The sequence below is a fragment of the Candoia aspera genome, chromosome 15, assembly GCF_035149785.1.
Source record: "Candoia aspera isolate rCanAsp1 chromosome 15, rCanAsp1.hap2, whole genome shotgun sequence".
Taxonomy (NCBI): domain Eukaryota; kingdom Metazoa; phylum Chordata; class Lepidosauria; order Squamata; family Boidae; genus Candoia; species Candoia aspera.
Genome location: NC_086167.1, coordinates 6,631,494 through 6,645,847, shown reverse-complemented (window position 1 = coordinate 6,645,847; position 14,354 = coordinate 6,631,494). Strand labels below are relative to the sequence as shown.

Below are 14,354 nucleotides of genomic sequence, written 5' to 3'. Positions count from 1 at the left end.
AGCGTAGAATGGCACCTCTCTCTCTACCTTGCTATGGCCTATTCCCTGCAGCATACTGATGCTGGTTTTTATACTTGTCTTGTACACAGGTGAAGTTTCAGTCAGTAGGATAATGCAAACAAAGGAGAAGAAATCATAGAAATGATGATGGAGGAAACATCCTGATGAGTTTTGGTGGTCAGGAGATTGAACTGTTAACCGCAATCGGGGACTGGGCTAGATACAGTGATTCTTGGAACTTATGGAGATAGAGGCTGTTAACGAAAGTGGAGCAGCGTAAACAGGAAGGATGTCAAACAATTTAGGCTTGTGATTAGGCAATGGTTGATCTCAGCTGAGCTCTACCTGAGACACTTAATCTCTTCCATGGGGAAAAGATCCAGTAGTGCTAAGGACACATTGGAAGAACAATGGAAAAGGAGGGAGAGAAATTCAAGGGTAGAGGAACAAGAAGGAAGAAAATAGGGAGGTCTGTTTGTCCTTTTCTAAAAACCCAAGGTGGCTGTGAATAAAACAAAGGAAACCAGGAGAGGCTTTTCTTCTGAAAGCTACAGTCGCATAAAAGTTAAAAAAAAAAAATGGTCAGAAAAAGGTTACAGGAATGTAGAATTTCCGTGACAGTTCTGGGTTGCACGCAAACGTACAGCCAAGCAATGGTTGATTTGTTTCAGATCTAATTCGTGTTAAATATGCGTGGTTAAAGTGTAGTGATTTTTTCCTAGGGACTAGGACAAAACATTAATAAGACAGTTCCTATATTTAATCATTTTCTCTCCTTTCGGCGTGTCAAACATTGCATTTGGCTGGCAGGGCTTGTGCATCGCTGTTGTAATGGCCCAGATAGGGTTGTGAAAATCAGAGGGAATCCTGGCTGGTGGGTGAAAGGGCAAAAAGTTCCTTTTTGGCAGGCAGAAAAGGTCCTAATTTCAGGGGTGGGGCAGACTCTGGAGCTCCGTTTCACAAAGAAGAGACAGGTTCCCCTTTGCAGTGGCATCCAACTCTTTACTTTATTTTCAGGTATCACAAGAGCCAGGCTATTTATCTGGAATCGAAAGAGAATACTAAAATCAGCTGTGTGATCAGCTCGGTGGGGGCCAACGAGGTAAGAAAATGTCTCCCTTTTGTGTTGTGTGGTTGTGTAGGTTTTGAATCAGGAGCAGCCTTCTCCACATCTTTGGAGTGCGATAACTGTATTGCCTGCTGGATCCTTCCTTGCTTAGTTGCGTGGCAACCACCAGCTGGAGGGCTTCCGCGAAGAATCCTTCAGAGCAGGAACGGAGATTTTCATCAAGCAATTATTTCTCTGGATAACGTTTCTGATCTTACTACAGCTCTTCTTTTGAAACTTAATAGGAACTCTTGTCTAGCTCTCCTGGCTGTGTGTCAGAAGCAGGCATACTTACTGCTCCGCTGCTTTTAGCTAGTTGCTTTTAAATCCATGCATTCCTGATACGCCATCTCTTCCTTCCTCTGAGATGTGTCGGAGAAATAAGCTGCCCTCTGTTGATTTCTGGCTTGGATGTGGGCTCTTCACTTGAAGGCTGTAATCTTTCCTGCCCCCATTAATGTGGTAGGAGCAGCGGCCTGGCAGATGCTCTTTGGTTTTCCTCTTCCTTGGTTGTGCTGGTTTAGACTGGTTAGGGTTGGACTCCGGCAACTTTTGCTGACTTTTAGGAGAGCTGTGAAACCGAGCAATGGTCTTTTGCATGTAGAAAATACCAGGTTCCTAGTTCCTAACCCAGCCTTTCTCAGCCTTTTGACCCTGGAGGAACCCTTGAAATAGAGCCAGTTTAAGGCGCTGGGCTAGAAACCAGGAGTCCGTGAGTTCTAGTCCCGCCTTAGGCACGAAAGCAAGCTGGGTGACCTTGGGCCAGTCCCCCTCTCTCTCAGCCCAGCTCATCTCACAGGGTTGCTGTTGTGGGGAAAATAGGAGGGGGAAGGAGTATTCAATGTGTTCGCTGCCTTGAGTTATTTATAAAAATAATAAAGGCAGGATATAAATTTATCTATCTATCTATCTATCTATCTATCTATCTATCTATCTATCTATCTATCTATCTATCTATCTATCTATCTATCTATCTATCTATCAAGCCTTGGGGAACTCCTAAACATTCAGGGCCAAATATAGGCCAGAAGTCTCAAAATTATTCTATTCTTTTCATGGGTAGGCCTGTCTAGATGCAAGAGCAGCGTTCTTAATATAAAAATAAAGAATGAAATTTACCTCTTCCATGTGAAGTTGCCCAAATTTGAAATAATTTTTAAAATAAATCGTGATCTCCCAGGGAACCCCTAGGGATCTCTCGCGGAACCCTGGTTGAGAAACCCTCTCCTAACCTCTCAAGTTAACCCATCTTCTGAGGTTCTCCTCTGCAGTTTCTAAAAAGGTACACAGAGATAAATGGTTCAGAATGAGAGGAACCGTTCTCCAGGACAACGTATTTGTCTCTTTCACTGAGTCACCCCTCGGCCTGTCTCACAGTAAGCAAGTGGGGGAAAAGAAAATAATGACACCAAATGGGACATTTCGCACTTAGTAATTGGACTGGAATATGATTGGTTTGGTGTCAGATTAGCCTGTTGTCTGAACCCCACCATTGTGGATGATTGAGCGCCAATTATTTATTTATTTATCTTTTATTTTCTATCCCGCCTTTATTATATATTTTTTATAAATCACTCAAGGCGGCAAACATACCTACAGTAGTGCTCCTTCCTCCTCCTCTTTTCCCCACAACAACCACCCTGTGAGGTGGGTTGGACAGAGAGAGAGGGACTGGCCCGAGGTCACCCAGCCGGCTTTCAGGGCTAAGGCGGGACTAGAACTCTCCTACCACGCCTGATTGGCTCTTGGGCTGAGAGAGAGGGACTGGCCCAAGGTCACCCAGCCGGCTTTCAGGCCTAAGGCGGGACTAGAACTCTCCTACCACACCTGATTGGCTCTTGGGCTGAGAGGGAGCGACTGGCCCAAGGTCACCCAGCCGGCTTTCAGGCCTAAGGCGGGACTAGAACTCTCCTACCATGCCTGATTGGCTCTTGGGCTGAGAGAGAGCGACTGGCCCAAGGTCACCCAGCCGGCTTTCAGGCCTAAGGCGGGACTAGAACTCTCCTACCACACCTGATTGGCTCTTGGGCTGAGAGAGAGGGACTGGCCCAAGGTCACCCAGCCGGCTTTCAGGCCTAAGGCGGGACTAGAACTCTCCTACCACACCTGATTGGCTCTTGGGCTGAGAGAGAGCGACTGGCCCGAGGTCACCCAGCCGGCTTTCAGGGCTAAGGCGGGACTAGAACTCTCCTACCACGCCTGATTGGCTCTTGGGCTGAGAGAGAGGGACTGGCCCAAGGTCACCCAGCCGGCTTTCAGGCCTAACGCGGGACTAGAACTCTCCTACCACACCTGATTGGCTCTTGGGCTGAGAGGGAGCGACTGGCCCAAGGTCACCCAGCCGGCTTTCAGGCCTAAGGCGGGACTAGAACTCTCCTACCACACCTGATTGGCTCTTGGGCTGAGAGAGAGGGACTGGCCCAAGGTCACCCAGCCGGCTTTCAGGCCTAAGGCGGGACTAGAACTCTCCTACCACACCTGATTGGCTCTTGGGCTGAGAGAGAGCGACTGGCCCGAGGTCACCCAGCCGGCTTTCAGGGCTAAGGCGGGACTAGAACTCTCCTACCACGCCTGATTGGCTCTTGGGCTGAGAGAGAGGGACTGGCCCAAGGTCACCCAGCCGGCTTTCAGGGCTAAGGCGGGACTAGAACTCTCCTACCACGCCTGATTGGCTCTTGGGCTGAGAGAGAGGGACTGGCCCAAGGTCACCCAGCCGGCTTTCAGGCCTAAGGCGGGACTAGAACTCTCCTACCACACCTGATTGGCTCTTGGGCTGAGAGGGAGCGACTGGCCCAAGGTCACCCAGCCGGCTTTCAGGCCTAAGGCGGGACTAGAACTCTCCTACCACGCCTGATTGGCTCTTGGGCTGAGAGAGAGCGACTGGCCCAAGGTCACCCAGCCGGCTTTCAGGCCTAAGGCGGGACTAGAACTCTCCTACCACACCTGATTGGCTCTTGGGCTGAGAGAGAGCGACTGGCCCAAGGTCATCCAGCCGGCTTTCAGGCTTAAGGCGGGACTAGAACTCTCCTACCACGCCTGATTGGCTCTTGGGCTGAGAGAGAGCGACTGGCCCAAGGTCACCCAGCCGGCTTTCATGGCTAAGGCGGGACTAGAACTCTCATACCATACCTGATTGGCTCTTGGGCTGAGAGAGAGGGACTGGCCCAAGGTCACCCAGCCGGCTTTCATGGCTAAGGCGGGACTAGAACTCTCATACCATACCTGATTGGCTCTTGGGCTGAGAGAGCGCGACTGGCCCAAGGTCACCCAGCCGGCTTTCAGGCCTAAGGCGGGACTAGAACTCTCCTACCACGCCTGATTGGCTCTTGGGCTGAGAGAGAGCGACTGGCCCAGGGTCACCCAGCTGGCTTTCATGCCTAAGGCAGGACTAGAACTCACGGTCTCCTGGTGTCCAGCCTGGTGCCTGAACCACTAGACCAAACTGGCTATTAGTGTTTATCTAGTGTTATCTGCTTAGTGTTATCTGTGAACCAGGCCATTTTGACCTTTTTAAGAAATCATGGCCTAGCATAGCGTGTGAGCCCAGCCATTGGGATATAACTTGTACATGTGCCCAACTTGTGTCGACCTGCCATTTGATGGCTATTTTGCTCGAAGAAGTGAAATTTTGCAGTGTTTTATTCTGATGAGTTTTTAAATGAATCTGTAGCTCGACACAGCAAGGAGGAAATCTGGGAGCTGGAAAAGAGAAAAATTGCAGTGATAGAAATAGCTCCAAGATGACCAGTACAAATAACTATTGTGGAGAAGCCCCCGCTGAGTTTGGAATGCAGCATGACATTTCAGTCTATTTTGAGTGAAACGGAGGGTTCCTGGCAAAGGGGTAATTGAAAAGGAAATATTTGGTATTGCTTGTGCTCAAATTCAGCTGTGTGGCTGCTACTCAGAGCATCTCTTTCAGTTAACAATGAGCCAAGTTGCAGACATTCCAAAGAGTGTGCGGAGTTATGCCATGAGGTGTGAGTCCGAACATAACTTGACGTCAGATTGAATAGAGGTAGTCCTCAACTCATGATCACAGTTGGGACTGGAATGACTGGTGCTAAGCGATGTGGTCATTAAGTGAGTCACACCCAATTTTACGACCTTTTTTGCCACAGTCATTCAGTGAATCACCACAGTCGTTAAGTGAAGCATGTGGCTGTTAAGTGAATTACATCATTCCCCATTGCTTTTGCTTGTTGGGAGCTGGCTGGGAAGGTTGCAAACAGCAATCACGTGACCCTGGGATGCTGCAACCATTGTACATACATGCTGGTTGCCAAAGCACCCAAGCATGGGGACACTGCAATGGTCGTAAGTGTGAGGACTGGGCACAAGCCCCTTTTCCCCCGCGCCGTCGTAACTTCGAGTGGTCATGAAACGAATGGTCGTAAGTCGAGGAGTACCTGTACAATAATTCTCAATTGAGTAATTCAAGTCAATTGAGTAAATTGAGTAGAGATGGAGTGATAATGATAAGAACTTGGATTGTGGATTTCTAGCACTGGTGGCTGGAGCAGGCAGAACACACCTCGATGGATCAATAAGCCAACACCGTGTAAGGGAGCTTCTGGTCAGAATTTGAATTATTGCCAATGTGAGCACCTGTTTCCTTATTCCGGGTAGCACATGCCATCAATGCCTGTTCTGTTGCTGCTGTGGTGGTCAGTACTGTCAGACACGGCCTGCAAACCATCCCGCCCCCACGCTCCAAGGTTAGCATTGGCCCGAGACAGTATATGGAGATAAAATGAAGGTTGCACAGCCAGCCATCTAGCACGGCCAGCTAAACCTCCTGGGGCGCACTGGCAGCAGGAAGCAGATAATCCCACGCAGGCCATCCTCTGAGTGATACCTGGTTGGGCAGACCCGCCTCTTAAAGCTTAGCAGCTGGGCATCTAAAACTCCCAGTTGGGAAATAAAATTGATGAAAGCATGATCAGGAGCGAATAGGAATATTTCAGTTCCTAGTAAAGAACCAAAGGGATGCGGTGGCGCTGCGGGTTAAACCGCTGAGCTGCCGATCGGAAGGTCGGCGGTTCGAAACCGCGCGGCGGGGTGAGCTCCCGTTGCTCGTCCCAGCTCCTGCTCACCTAGCAGTTCGAAAACATGCCAATGTGAGTAGATCAATAGGTACCGCTTCGGCGGGAAGGTAACGGCGTTCCGTGAGTCATGCCGGCCACATGACCCGGAAAATGTCTACGGACAACACCGGCTCTAAGGCTTAGAAACGGAGATGAGCAGCGCCCCCTAGAGTCGGACACGACTGGACTTTACGTCAAGGGAAACCTTTACCTTTACCTAGTAAAGAACCAAGGCGAGCGGGATTGTGCGTCGAATCCACGCGTTCCCAGCTGCCACGACAACGTGTCCAAACCGCTCTGTAGGGGAACAGCTCTTCCCAGCGTCACCATTCCTCTGCTTTTCTCCCCCCCCCCCCACTTTTGACAGATCTGGGTGAGAAAAACCAGCGACAGCACGAAAATGAGGATCTATCTTGGTCAGCTCCAGCGGGGAGCTTTCGTGATTCGCCGGCGGTCGGCAGCTTGACTCTCTCCTTCCCAGCAGACGTCCGTGTTACAGACAGTCCGCTGCCTGCGAGAGGCGTACTTGAACTCGCTAGGTCTGACCAGCAAAACAATAATCCTTCCCTTTGCCTCTCGGGGAGCGCCTCTCCGCCAGCTGCATCCTCCCTGGTTTGTCTTGTGAGCGTCCTGCAACCCGGACTGGAGGTTTTGCTTTCGCTGTCTCGTCTCCAAAGACTCCTCCAGAAGAATGCCCGCGTTCTCCTTTCTCTTACGTCGTTCCTTCTTGCCCACGAGGCATTGTAAATGTTTTCAGTCAAGGAAGGCCGGCGCGGCAGCCCGGAGGAAGCCGAGCCAACGGTCCGGCAAAGGGGAGCGACGCCAAACGGAGGGGATGGTGACAGCGAGGACTGTTGAAACGACCAGAAAAGGACAGCCTTCATCTGAGTCGCCGTGCCGGGAAGCGGCTGGGAGCTTTCAGAAGCCCCCTGGCATCCTGGATTTCGAGTTATTTATATGAAAAGGAGTTGCAGGAATTTTTCTTGATTAAGCCAAAGCTACATTAAGAGCTTGGAGTGGTGTTTCTGTTCTTGTTTTTGCAGGCAATGGTGGACAAGCACAGAGGGTCTCTCTTCTTTCTGCCCCCCCCCAATTCCTGAATGTTGTTTCCTCCTCAAAGCAGCAGTGGGGTCACCAGGAAGGAGGGTTCTGCTGAGGGACAAAGTTGATTGTGTCCCCAAAAGTGCCCCCTTCGCTGGGGTAGTTCCCCCTTCCTCAGACTGGCCTTCTCCAGAAAAACTTTGGGCACATCCTCCCAGAGGCCTTGACTTTGTGCATGCAAACCTCCTCTGCCTCCCCCCCCCCCCAAATGTAAATACTAAGAGAAGGACCTGGAAGCAGACCGGAAGCACCAGCAGAGCTTCCCAGCATTGTAATGTTTTTATGACCCAGTGGTGGCAGAGCCGTTTCCCCCAAAATATTTTTTATCTCTCCAGTCTTGCGTGTAGTGTTGGCATTATTTCCCCCGGCTTCACAATTGTTTTCCTTACTGACTGCTCTGATCCACCTCCTCTGAACAGCGGATGACTACTTACTCCAGATCGCTCTGCAGATTATTACGGGTTAAACCAGTTCAGGAACCTGAGCATCAACACGTAATAATCGACCGCAGTTAAACCAAGATCATGCATCAAACAGGCATATACACCAGGATTCAGACATTCCAGAAATACAGTGAAAGGTAATAGTCGTACCAGCCCTGACCTCAAGGCTTGATGAAATCGCCAAGTCTTCACAGACATCCTGAAGATCAGGAGGGAGGGAGACCTTCTAACTAATCATTTCTTCATTGTGTCAGGTGCAAACAGTAAGCGGGCTACTTACCTATGGTTCTAGTGCCAAATGACCCAGCAAGCCAAGTGTAATCCTATCTTTGGGGGGAGCACTCGCCTTGACCAATAACCCCTGTAACTTTCGCAATGCTGGCTGAGACTGCCTCTTTTTTTAAAAAACAACTAATACTATTTTTAATAAATAATTAAAAGGTGGTAGCTGAATTGGGGTTTGTGCTCTTGCAGACGAGAGGGGGGGCCAAGCCGTTGGGCCTATAGTTCTCTCCCAGCAATCAGGAAGGAGGACGTACTAAGCAGCTTCATGTGGGCACTTGCTTTAGCCTCCAGGCTATGTCCAAAAGCACAAAGTAGGGCTGATTTCGAAGTAGCCCTCTTCTCCGGACACCTGGAACTGGGCTTAAGGTGAGTAAGCCTACGGTGAATCTTGTGTGAAAACCGCGGGGATGATGCTCATCATTGAGAATCGTTTTTCCGAGGTCTGGCTTCTTAGAGTGCCCCAAGTCAACCTTTCTCAACCTGGATGTGCTCCACATGAAGGCCGGTTGTCTTGTTGGGAATCCTGGACACTGACATCCACGTATCTGAGGATGTGCAAGATACTGAGGCAGTCCAGCCTCAGAACATCCTATATCTTCTTGGGGTGGGCTGATCCAAGTGGTTTTGCATTTCGGTTGCCCCTTGCACACCTCTCCAGGCAGGAGGTGGGTGGGAGTTAATCCACTTGGTAAGTATAAAAAAATTGAGTTTTGGTATTGAGTGTAATTTGGACGGCTAGCTACTTGTTTCTTCTCATCCCTTCAAAGCAGCAGTTATGTCCAAATCGGTTGTTCTACAAAGGGTTGTTATCCCCCGTGGACAAGACCTTCCTGGAGCTATCAAATTACTACTTTGACACATCCTTTTGTATGGGTTAGCCTCCAATTTGGCTAAAGAGCTGGGATCCACAAATCCTCTACCACAGGGTTTCTCAACCAGGGTTCCGTGAGAGGTCACTTGGAGTTCCCTGGGAGAGGATGAAAGGTGAAAGGTCCCCTGTGCAAGCATCGAGTCATGTCTGACCCTTTGGGGGCATGCTGCTTTCGTGACGTTTTCTTGGCAGAGTACAGAGCAGGGTGGTTTGCCACTGCCTTACCCAATCGTCACCTTCCCCAGCAAGCTGGGTGCTCATTTTGCCAACCTCGGAAGGGTGGAGGGCTGAGTTGACCTGAGCCGGCTGCCCGAGAATCCAGCTTCCACCGGAATCAAACTCGGGTCGTGGGGAGAGTTTCAGTTGCAATACTGCCACCTACCACCCTGTGCCACACAAGGCTCTTTCCCTGGGAGATACAATTTATTTAAAAAATTATTTCAGATTTGGGCAAGTTCATATTAAAGAGGTAAGTTTCATTCTTTGGTTTAAGAACACTGTTCATGCATCTATACAGGCCTACCCATGAGACAAATACAATTTTGTAACTTCTGGTCCATATTTGAGCCCGAATGTTCAGGTTTCCCGAGGCCTGGAAAATATGTCAAGGGTTCCTCCAGGATCAAAAGGTTGAGAGAGGGTGCTCTACAATGAAAATGAAGCAAAGAAGAAAGGAGAAAGCAATATGAGGTGGGGATGCGGAAGGCTTGAAGCTGTGTGGGGTATCAAGTCAAGCCACAAGGCCATCTGGCTCAGCAGAATCTTCCTGGGGTTTCAAAGGGCCATCTTTCCCACTTGCCTTTCCCATCGTCCCTCCCTGGGGTCTTCAGTATGCAAAACTTGCATTTTAAGCCAAGCCTTGTCTCTTCCTGAAAAGTGTCTATGGGGAACAGCCTCTCTATTTCAACGTGGTGCCCTTTAATTGACCAGGCAAAACAGCTCTTGAGAACCCATAATTCTAAAATGGTGCCTGCAGAACACCAAACATTAAATAAAGAATAAGATAAAATTGCTCCAAATTCCCCAAGATCCCAACTGTGAGATTTATTCATTAGATACTTTATTTATCAAACTTCCATGCCATTTATACCCCATTTGCACAGGATCTCCATTTTATCCCTGTAACAACAAAACTTTGGAGTAGGTTGGGTTGACCCAGTGGCCGCCAGAGTCCTTTGCATCTCTCCAATCTTAGGCTGCCCTTGCAGCCGTGGTCTTCTGTGAGATACCAGATGACAAAGCCACCCATGCTTTTCCATGCAGGAACAGGCAAAACCTGGGGGCCATTTTAGAAATTGTATCTGGCGCCTGCGATAGTGCTTGGCGCCTGAAAGCCTTGCTCGCTGTTGAATTAATTTCTGATGTAGCCAACGGTTGTGTAACTTAAGAAGAGCCAGATGCTGGAAGATAGCAAGAGTTGCTGGTAAGTAGATGAAGGGGTGGTAGGCATCAGTAGATGCATTTTTATAGACTTCCCATAAAGACTTCTGTTAGCAAACATGTTTTGAATATTTGGTCAAGTCACACTGGCGTTCTTGAAGATGGTTACAACAAATACCTTTTTAAAGGCTTGGACAAATGGCTGGCATATCAGTAGATATTTGGGAGGTGGGGGCAGCAAAAGAACTGGCTTCAGTTTCCTTACAGCTGACACATGAAATAAATCTAAATTCTTTCCTGAGCTGTTTGTTTTCACAAGCCTGCTTTGGTGCACTTGGCTGAGAAATCTGCACATTTTTGTTTTGTGATAAATCCCATTCTTTAGGCTGGGGGTGATAGATTAATACTGTATGTACGGAATTGCAGAAAGAAAATCTCCCCATCTTCATTATCCTGGAAAGAGTTGCAGAGTTGGCCAGTGAGCAGGACAAAGACTGGGAGGCCAGAATTATCAGGAGGACAATGGATTCAGCATGTTGGGGATAACAAAATGCAAGGTGGTTTAAATTTCATGCTAAAATCAGAAAATTACATTTTAGCTGGCCAAGGTCCTTTCAGGGAGGGCCAGGATTGTGTGGAGACCTGAAGGAACAGGTTGAGGATAGATCACCATGGAGAAAATCTATGTGGTTGCTAGGAGTTAAAAACGACTTGATGGCATATAATCAGGATTGTGCCTTGCCAGCTGAGCTGCTCCAAGTCAGAAGCAAGGGCTATTTTTTCATTCATTCATTCAATCAATCAATATAGCCGCCCATCTCAAACCAGTGACTCTGGGTGGCTAACAATCATAAAAAAAAGTCAATTGAAACAATACAAAAGAAATTAAATATAAATAGCCAAGAGATATTAAAATCCATCGGTGTCAGCACAACCAGGAAATGGGGACCTTTGCACACTTGGGACCCCAAGCCTGGGCACATAGCCAGGTCTTCAAGGCCTTCTGAAAAGCCAGCAGGTTTGGGGCCATCCTAATCTTGGGAGGATGTTCCAGAGGGCAGGCACCACGGCAGAAAAGACACATTTCCTGGTCCCTGCCAGCCAACATACCTTGGCTGATGGGACCCGGAGCATGCCCATCCTGCTGGACCAGATTGGATGGGTAGAGGCAACTGGGAAAAGATGGCACCTCAGGTAACCTGGTCCCAAGCTGTGAAGGGTTTTAAAGGTAACAACCAGCACCTTGAAACACACACCCAATGCAACTCCCAAAGCAGTGGTGTTACATCTGCCAAGTAGCCAACAGTAAGTACAACCCGGGCAGCTGCATTCTGTGCCAGCTGAAGCTTCCAAATGCTGCTCAAGGGCAGCCCCATGTAGAGTGTGTTGCAGCAGTCCAAACTGCAATTGCATCCCATTAAAGGCCGGGGTGAAGGTCTAAATCTTGACATGATGCACCTTGGCCCAATCTGTCCCTGCAGATGTATGATTTGCAGCATGATATGACAGCCATTGGCTGGGTGCCCTCCAGAAATCTGACGCAAGATTTGCATCAATAACCATATTGATGAGGACTATGAGGAGTGGTATTGTACCCATCGGGAAATGTCCAGATAGGATAGGGTGAGCAGGGGGTGAGCAGGGTGGAAAGTGATCCTGCAAGAAACTTCGTGGCTTGCAAATCAAAATATTAAGAGGTAGACAGATGCATGTAGGAGATTTAGGAACAGTGGGTTTTGTGTGCTTAATATTCTCTCGACCAGTGCCTTTGGGAGATGGCTTTGCTTTCGCTCCACGGGGGCTTAGCAGCTGAGAGCTGTTTTCATTTCCCTCTTGCAGCCTGGTTAGGAAGGATTAGAGCTTGATGATTTAATCAGTCATCTTCAGGCATCGCCTGCCTTCCTTGGGTAACAGTAACGTGTTGCCCAAAAGCAGCCATTGATTTTGGATCTGGTGTGGTTTACACACCTAGCTGCATCTCCAGAACAGTACTTGGCTAACAAGCCATTTCTTCCCCAGCTTTCCCCAACCTGGTGCTCTCCAGATGTGTGGAATCCACAGGCAGCATAAGCATTGATGAGAATCGTGGGAGTTGATGTCAACACATCTGGAAGGCAGCCAGCCAGCCAACAGACCCCCAGTTGTGCTGCAAATCAGGATGAAGAGAAGCAGGCTGATTCCATGACCTTTGCTGGAAGATCGACTAAACCAGTATTTTTCAAACTTGGCAACTTTAAGATGCGTGGACTTCAAGTCCTAGCATTCTGGGAGGTGGAGTCCACACCTCTAAAAGTTGCCAAGTTTGAAAAACACTGAACTAAACTTTCTCCCAGCTGGTTATCAATAACAGCTTGAACTTGCTTTTATTTTCCTCCTCCCTCCCTGTCCCTTTTTCTTTGTGTGCCATTTCTTTAAGACTGTAAACTGAGGGCAGGGTTGGTTGCATCACTCATCCTTGTAGACTACTTTGGGATCCTTTTTTTCTGGCTGATTCCCCAGGAGTGAGAATTAGAAGCCAACCTCGCTCATTAGATTCAATCAGAGGTTAATCTGCTCAAGTTAATCTCTAATTAAAAGGTTGCTTTAGCTTAACCTCATCAGTATAACAGGGGGTAGATGAGCACAGGCAGGACACGCTTCACATAATTGGAAAGGGCTCATTTGCTGGTGGATTTATTCGGAGGGCTCTGTGACATCCTTTGCTTCCAGATGTGGGTAAAGCAGACCCAAAGGCTGTGTGTTCACACAATATGCTCAGTCAGGTCAAGAAATACCTAGCAGACATATTCACACAGCCAGCTCAGCTTGGTTAGCTTTATTTAAGTTGACTCAGGGTGTGTGTGTTTTTCTATAACTTGGTTTGAAGATCAATGTATTGTGTAGAATTGGGGTGACTTCAGTAACCAGGTTAAGCAAACTGCATGAAAGTAGCCATGTGTTGCAGGCAGATTGGAAGAACCCAAGATAAGTGGAGGTTTTAGGGAGGTGGCTGACCCAGAGTGTGTTTCCAGTTATTGTACCCATAGACGCCCTCCAGCACCACTTTCAGAGATGTTCCATAGATATTGTGGATTAATTTTCTCTTCTTGCTTCAAAGCTAATGCAGATAGTGGTTAAGCTGTCAGTGTGGGCCTGGAGAGACCCAGAGTTGAGGCCACTCAGACATGGAAGTTGCACGGCTGATAATGGGCCAGCTATCACTCTCTCTTGGCCAAATCTACCTTGCGAGGAGGTTGCACAGATAGTGTTATGCGCTTGTTTAGCTGCAAGGTGACTGAGGGTGTGGGTGGGAAGGTATTGTCTTTCACAGGGCAATGTTTTCACCAGCCGTCTTCAGCATCCCAGGCTTCCCATTCTTCCATTCAGTTCCAAGAGAAGACATGAAGAGCTGTCCATGAGACTTCAGTTTGAAGTATGAACAGCCAGGGAGGTTACAGAATAATGGGAAGTTGTGTAAGAGGAAATGCTGCACTTTCCCACAATTCCATTCCATCCCAAGTGGAGATCTTGAGAGCAGTGTTTCTCAACTTTGGCAACTTTAAGATGTCTGGACTTCAGTTTCAACCACCACAACTTTAAGATGTGTGGACTTCAGCTCCCAGGATTTCCCAGCCAGCATGCTGACAAAGGTTAAGTCCATGCATCTTAAAGTTGCCACGGTTGAGAAACACTGCTGTAGAAGAAACTTCTTCCAGATTTGTTCAGATTGAACTGGTGGGATAGGGATACACCTGAAATGCTGAGAGACAACACAATATGGCTGCCATGAGAGAATGATTGATTGATTACATGCCATCAAGTTGTTGACTCTTAGCAACCACATATTCTCCATGACGATCTGTCCCTAACGTGGTCCTTCAGCTCTTCTAATGTGCTCTCATTGCCACTGTAACTAAGTCTGTCCACCTTGTTGCTGGTCATCCTCTTCCTCTCTTTCCTTCCACATTTCCCAACATCAGAGCCTTCTCCAGACAGCTAGGTCTTTCCATTGACTGACTGAGTGATTATGTGCTTCCAAGCCAGCATTGACTCCTAGCAACCACATATAGATAGGTTTTCTCCATGGTTATCTGTCCCTA

At 48.3% G+C, this 14,354-nt stretch overlaps 1 protein-coding gene across 1 annotated transcript in view; it reads left to right on the top strand.

Annotated features, from left to right (window-relative positions):
• Nucleotides 1-7,630, top strand: part of SUDS3 (SDS3 homolog, SIN3A corepressor complex component) — a 28,731-nt gene extending 21,101 nt beyond the window's left edge. Inside the window, exons 11-12 of the mRNA XM_063315471.1 lie at nt 1,018-1,102; nt 6,563-7,630. Of these exons, the coding sequence (XP_063171541.1) occupies nt 1,018-1,102; nt 6,563-6,661 (184 nt within the window). The 3' untranslated portion in view covers nt 6,662-7,630. The remainder of the gene's footprint in view (nt 1-1,017; nt 1,103-6,562) is intronic.
• Nucleotides 7,631-14,354: the final 6,724 nt, after the last annotated feature.